A 6,944-nucleotide genomic window follows, 5' to 3' on the forward strand; every position below is an offset into this window, starting at 1 on the left:
AACAAAGTGAATTAAACAGTGCATGGGGTTAGCTTAAAAAATTGATAGAGGAGATGTGTGATAGAGTTAGCAGAGGAGATGTGTGATAGAGTTAGCAGAGATGTTTGATAGAGTTAGCAGAGGAGATGTGTGATAGCACTGGACGGTGATAGCTGTGCTGTGCTGCAGCAGTCAGTGAGCAGCATTGCCCGGGGATTTGGGCTGTGTTTGTGGCCCAAATGGCCAGAATAACCATTTTTTCTGTCCTGCCTGCAGGCTGCACCAGAAGAGGCTGTTCCTGCAGAAGCAGTCCCAGCTGCAGGCCTACTTTAACCAGATGCAGATAGCAGAGAGCTCGTACCCCCGGGCCAGCCCGCTGCCCCTGCCCTGCCCGGAGGAGCTGCAGCCCCAGCAGCAGCCCCAGCAGCCGCCCCAGCAGCAGCCGGCCCAGTTCAGCCTGCAGCAGCCCCTGAGCCCCGTGCTGGAGCCCTCCTCGGGGCAGCTGCCCTTCGAGCCCTTCCTCAGGCAGTTCCCCAAGGTGCAGCTGGAGCCCGGCCCGTCCCCGCCGGGGCAGGCACAGCCGGCGCAGCCCCTCCCGTTCCCCTACCAGACTTGTGAGCTGCCCGCCGTGCCCTCTGCCCCCCAGAGCCCCGGGGCAGCGCCCGAGAGCCAGAGCAGCTCCGCAGAGCCTCAGCCCAGCTACGACTCCCTGCCAGAGCTGCCCGGACTCTTTGATTGTGAGATGATGGAGGCTGTGGATCCCCAGCACGGTGGCTATGTCCTGGTCAATTAGCGGCCAGGGCATGCTGGAAGGACAAAAGGAGAAGCATGTGAATTTTTGGTTGGTTTTTTGGTTGTTTGTTTTTATTTTTTTTTTCTTCACCCTGTTCCTACCCACCCCGTCGAAGTTTTTCGACTCTCAGATTGACAGGGGAACTGAAAATCCACCTGGCTGGAAGGAAAATAAAAAAGCAGGAGGTGTTTGGCCCCAGTGGCAGGGGCTGGAGAACAGGGAGTTCAACAGCAGCTTCATCCCACCAGCTCTGCGTGGAAGGAGGCAAAAAAGGAGAATTTCAGAGGAAGGAAAAGGCCCCTTCTGAAAACATCCGGGGAGTTTGGCAGCATTCATCCACCATCCACTCAGAGAGGAGAGTGAGCGCACACTTCTCGTACTTCTCGGCAATAAAAGCAATAGTTTTTCACAGAAATTCAGGGTAGATTTGGGTCTGCGCTGATGGCAACTGAAATCCTCTGGAGAACGGGAGCACGAGGTGGAATCCAGGGGAAGCTGCACTTGGGTTGAGCTCCTGCTCTGGAATTCCTCTGTGGCCAGCCCTGAGCGTCTCAGGCAGCCTCCCCTTCCTCCTGCTGGCACCCAGACAGGATTTCCCAACCCTGCCAAGGAGCTCTTCACCGTCTGCTGAAGGAATCTGGACCTGACTTTGTCACAAGGAGCCTGGGACTGTGTGGAGAGACCTCTGGGTGGGGATTGGAATTCTGGAGGATCAAGGATGAGCCAGCAGAGACAGAAGGTAAGAGAGCCATGAAAGACAGCAAGACCTGCAGGAAATAGCATTAAAAAAAAAATAAAATCCACCTGGGTGGCTTTTAAAATCACCCCCTCATTCAGGAGGAATTCTGCTCGCTGGAAAGGATCCACCTGTCCCTGGGTTGCATTTTAAAAACAAACAAGCAAACAAAACTGTGTTTTGAATTTGCAGTATGTGTTGCTGGTGGTTTCTTGAGCTTTGTATATTTGGACAATTATTTAGGGTTTTAGAACTTTAAGGATAAAAAAAAAAAAACAAACAATGAGCTTATAAAAAGTAAAAAAAAAAAAACACCCCTGTGAAGTGATAGTGCTGTGCCTTTTTCAGTTCTTTATCAGCCTATATGCTTTTTTCTGAAGAAAGTAGACAATACCCCATTTATGTCCCTGCTGTGGCCAAAGTCCCTTCAGAGCACACGTCCCACCGTGTGGGGCAGGTTTAACTTCCTCAGTGCTTGAATGGCTCGTGTATATAGGACACTGAAAGTATCACAGCAATATTTCAGCATCAGCCTCTTGATGTGCCAGCCATTTCAAGGGATGCTCCAGCTCCACCTGGAGCTGTGTCTCCACAACTTTCCACTCGTGAAATCCAAGTCCCAGGAGGGGGGAGGCTCAGGGAGCTGCAGGAAGCTGAGGTTCCACTTTGGGCTTTGGCTCTGACCCTGAGGTGGTGCTGTGGGCCAGGCCAGCCCTTTCCTGAGCAAACATTAAGCACAATTGCAGCTTCATCAAAGCACAAAGAGAGAGAGAGAGGAACTGTGCTGATCACACCAGAGTTTGCTGGAAGGTTTGGTCTTTGATACTGCAAATGCCCAGGGCAGAGGGAGGTGAAAATCAGCGTTTACAGCAATAAGATCACATTAAAACACGGAACAGGAGGGGTTTAGGCACCCTGTGTGAACGGGAGAAGGGTTTAACGGGTGACAGAAGGCACCTGGTCCCTGTGTGGGCAGGTAGAGACAACTCTGGAACCTGCTCTGACACTGGCCCAGTCCAAAAGAGCTCAGCTTCTGCCTCAAGGCAGCACAAAGGAGAGCTGGAGGAGCAGGGGTCACGAGATAAAGATGGCCAGAAAGCTGCTTTAAAGAGAAAAGGGTTTGTTTCCTTCCCTTCAGAAGGAAATCTGTGTGACACAGACCCAGTGACACCCGGAGGGAGGGAGCCTGGCAGAACCTGCAGCAGAGCAGGAGCAAGGAGCAAACAGAGCCCTGGCCTTGCACTGCCCCTTCCCCAGCCCTTGTGCAGTGTGGGATCTGCTCCTGGGCAGGGAAAGCTGCTCCCAGCGCTGCTCCACGAGCTGGGGCGCTGCCAGAACAATAACCACTTCCTTCCCCATCCAGCTCCAGGAGCCTGCACGTTTCAGGACTCGCAAGATAAAAATAATTCCGTTCTGGAGCTCTGCAATTCATTTACCAGGATGTGCCAAGCAGTGGGAGCTCCTTGGAGCTTTGCAGGGCTGGGCAGGGGGAGCTGCAGTATTTTTTAATGTAGTCTTTAGACTGACTCCTTCCCCTCAGCCAAAAGCATATTTAACATTTCATGTAATTTCCTTTAAGCCAATTAGGACTAAAAGGCTTCTGAAGCCTTCTCATACAGAGAGGATCCATTGGGCACCGCTTCCCACTCCTTTGAAGTGGCTTTTTTGTTCCAATCTCTTCTGTTCTGACATTAGAGAACTGTGTACACTACTGTTAGAGTAATTATTAGCTTTATTATCTTGTACTACAGCCTCCTTTGAAGAGACTTTGGTGTGATGTATATGGGGTACAAATTTCATACGGAGAAAAGTGCAATATGTGTGTGTGTGGTATGTTCTTTAATGTATTTTTTTAAGGATTTAGAGGGTTTAGTCTCTGCTTTGGGATAAATGCACTAGTTTTGTGAGCTCCAGTTTGGCAAGTTCATCTGTAGTATTTACATGCAACTGATCTGCTGGACTCTGTAAAGCAGTTACAGTGTATTAATACAAAATAAAGAATATGTGCATTTCATTTTTTAAATTTCTAGTGAGCTAAAGCAGCGCGTGCCACTCTTGTCTTCATTAGGGTCAAGTTATTTTCTCTCTGAGGCACCAAAACAATGGATGTCTGCTGCAAACACTGGATTTTCTAGATGAGCTTTGCTCCCCACGGTTCTGACACACTTGGGGTTGTCGGCACCACTGACTTTTTGCCAAATATGAAAGACTGCGAAACTTGGTGCCACAGGGTTGGCACTTTCATTAACAGAAGGCTCGTTCACAATTAATTAAAATGAGATCAAAAACCAGTGGAAAGATCCTCAGCAGCTCTTGTTTTAACATCGCTGGTGACATTGCTGTGACCCTGGGGCTGAACTCAGTGCATGCAGCCCTGCTGCTGTACTGGTTGGAAAAATGCAAGGAAAGCCTTAAAACTGTGTCTGAATTCAGTGTATTCAGCTCTGCTGCTGAGCAGGCTTGGGAAATCCAAAAAGAACCTTAAAATTGTACCTGAATTCAGGCACAATTTTAAGGCTGCTTCTGCTACTGAATGTACACAGCTCTGCTGCTGAGCTGGTGTGGAAAATCCAAGGAAAGCCTTAAAATCATGTCTAAATTCAATGTACACAGCTCTGCTGCTGAACAGGCTTGGGAAATGCAAAAAGAGCTTAAAATTGTGCCTGAATTCAGTGTACATGGCCCTGCTGCTGAATTGGTTTGGAAAATCCAAGAGTAGCCTTAAAACTGTGCCTGAATTCAGTGCACACAGCTCTGCTGCTGAGCTGGTTTGGGAAATCCTGAAACTGAGGAATATCTCAGACTGACTGTAAGATTACAGCAGGAATTAATTCTCCTCTCCTCCCTTTCTCCCTCCACTGCTGGACAAAGAGCAAGAGTGGGAAAACGAGGCAGAAATTCTGCAACCCTGCCCGTGATGGGAACGTGGCCAAGCAGGTCACGGTGGGGAGAGAGCTGCAGGCTCAGCCAGCAGAGGGTTTTGCTGATGCAGGTGATTTTCTGATGGGAATATTGCGCTGGAGGGCAGAGAGCTCATCTGAAATGTGATGAAAAGGAACTTTTAATTGGGTGACTCCCATAGGGAATTTGAGGCAAACCCTCAAAGGGATAAGAATTGGGAAATGAGTGGAGAAATAAGGGAAATGTTTCTGCCCCCAGTGCTTTGAGGATTCTGTTGCCTGTTCCTACAGAGAGTGACTCAGTGCCACTGCCTGGGGTTTGCAAGGCTAAAGGAATGGGCTCTATGTGGGCTAAACCTGATATTCATCTGATTTTGGACAGGTTATCCTCATTCTCAGTGGTTGAAATCAGCAGAACAAAAAGTGAATTGTGGAAGAGCCTGGACATGCAGGCAAACCAAGAAATTTGGGGTTAATTTGAGTGTGAAACCACAAGATTGAGTGGAAACTGAAACCAAGGAAGGAGCATCCTCTAATTTAATAGAAATGGCCCCTGATGAAAAATCATACCTGCAGCTCCAGCAGCAGAGAATTCCATCCATGCTGATAATTGAATAACCACAGAAAATCTGTGCCTGCTGTTAGAAATCTTACAAAGGACAGGAGTTAACCCTGGGGGTGAAATAAACAGGGGGTGAGGGGAGGAACTGGAGCCTGACAGCTCCAAAAGGAGCATCCGAAACCCACCCTGAGCCCAGGGTGACCATGGGGACACCAGCAGGGATGCCCTAAGCACAGGAAATCCCAAAAGGAGCACACACCCCATGGCAGCACGCTCAGGAATGTGGGCACAAGGCTCAGCAGGTTTAATCCTCCTTTTATCTCATTTTTAAAGTTCTTTCTGCACATTTTCCCAAGGTTTCCAATCCAGCATCCCTCCCAGGAAAGCTCCATTTCCCCAGAGCTGTCACACTTTCAATGTGGGGCTTTCAGGAGAGATCCCTCTGCTCAAAAAGCTCCCTAAAGGAGGTGATTCCCTGCCAGGGAAATGCCATAATGTGGTTTTATGGAATGGCCCCTGCTGGGGTGACTTATCAGCAAATAAAGGTGAGGGGGATTTGATAAGGATCCGTGTGGGGCTGCCTTGCAGAGCAGCAGCAGAACCTCTCACACACAGGGAGCTAATGGAAGGTTTGTTCCCAAAACACCCCAAAATGGACGTGGAAGGAGCTGAGAGGGCCCTGCCAAGGCCAGGCACGTTCTGGGAGCTCAGAATTCCCTGTGGGGAGCAGGGCTGAGTCAGGAGGGGAAATGGAACTGAATCACCTGAGCACAGGGCTGGCAGCACAGGGGGCTGTTTGCATGGAAAACCCTTCAGCAGAGCCAGGCACTGTTCTCCAGGACCACCAGCCCCACCAAAATAGTACAGAATGCGTATTGATGCAAAAATAAATTCCTTCAGCTTCTCTGAAAGCTCAGCTCAGGTGCTGTCATAGAGATTGCATAGAGCAAAACCTCTCAGAAGGGGGAAAAGGCATCATTTTCCTGTTCCCTTCCCCTATTCCAGAGCAGGCTGTTCTGTAAATTACCAATTCACATTTTGGTCACTTGGAGAAGCTCTTGGTTTGGGGAATCAGGAGCTTCAAATTCACCAAAAATCTTCTTTTTCGTGGCAAAGGAGCCTGCAGGAGCTGGGTCGTGGCCTTCAGCAAAGCAGAACACCCAGGCTGGTGTTCCAGAAAACAGAGGTGAGGAACTCTGAACACCTATAAAGGCACAATCCTACACTCAGAAAATTCCTGGAGCTGGAAAATGAGCCCAGCATCCCTCAGGCACCAATTCCCAGTTTCCCCATCAAACTGGGTGTGCTGCTCTCAGAGCAGAGCTATTCCCTTTTCCCCCGGACTCCCGGTCCCGGATGGGGTGAAATAGAAGCACAAACCCGCAGGAAAAGCGCCTTTAACCCCCCTTTTCTGCCAGCCAAAGCAGGAGAACATCATCAATAAAGCAGCAAATTACCAGCCCAGCCTCGTTAGCGCTGCTGGCGTCACCGGAGGGATAATTAATTATTGCCACTAATCAGGGGCTGCCAGCAGGGCAGGGCAGGGCAGGGCTGAGGTTCCCCATCCCCATCCCCATCCCCATCCCCATCCCTGCAGCGTTTCCTCGGAGCCGTTGCCATGGCAGCACATCTGTCTGGGCCATCCCAAATTCCAGGTAATTCCGGTTCTGAGGGGTTTAACCCTTCCCCTTCCCCTCGGGTTCGGTCACAGAACTCTCACAGGTGCTGCTGGAAAAGGAAAAAGGTGCTCGATTTCACCTGCCAAGGGATGCACCAGCTCTGGATGCAGCAAGGTCAAGAAATACCACAAAAATACCACAAAAACACCACAAAAAAACCACAAAAAACACCACGAAAACACCACCAAAAAAACCACAAAAAACACCACAAAAACACCCAGAAAAAATCCACCACAAAAAACACCACAAAAACACCCCAAAAAACACCACAAAAACACCCAGAAAACAGCACAAA

The 6,944-nt window shown here is 49.5% G+C and overlaps 1 protein-coding gene across 1 annotated transcript in view; it reads left to right on the forward strand.

Moving 5' to 3' along the window:
* The window catches only part of SIK2 (salt inducible kinase 2), a 35,590-nt gene extending 32,068 nt beyond the window's left edge, over positions 1–3,522 (forward strand). The window contains exon 15 of the mRNA XM_058041280.1: positions 256–3,522. Within this exon, the coding sequence (XP_057897263.1) occupies positions 256–772 (517 nt within the window). The 3' untranslated portion in view covers positions 773–3,522. The remainder of the gene's footprint in view (positions 1–255) is intronic.
* The last annotated feature ends 3,422 nt before the right edge of the window (positions 3,523–6,944 follow it).

This window comes from Melospiza georgiana, chromosome 27 (assembly GCF_028018845.1).
Source record: "Melospiza georgiana isolate bMelGeo1 chromosome 27, bMelGeo1.pri, whole genome shotgun sequence".
Classification (NCBI taxonomy): domain Eukaryota; kingdom Metazoa; phylum Chordata; class Aves; order Passeriformes; family Passerellidae; genus Melospiza; species Melospiza georgiana.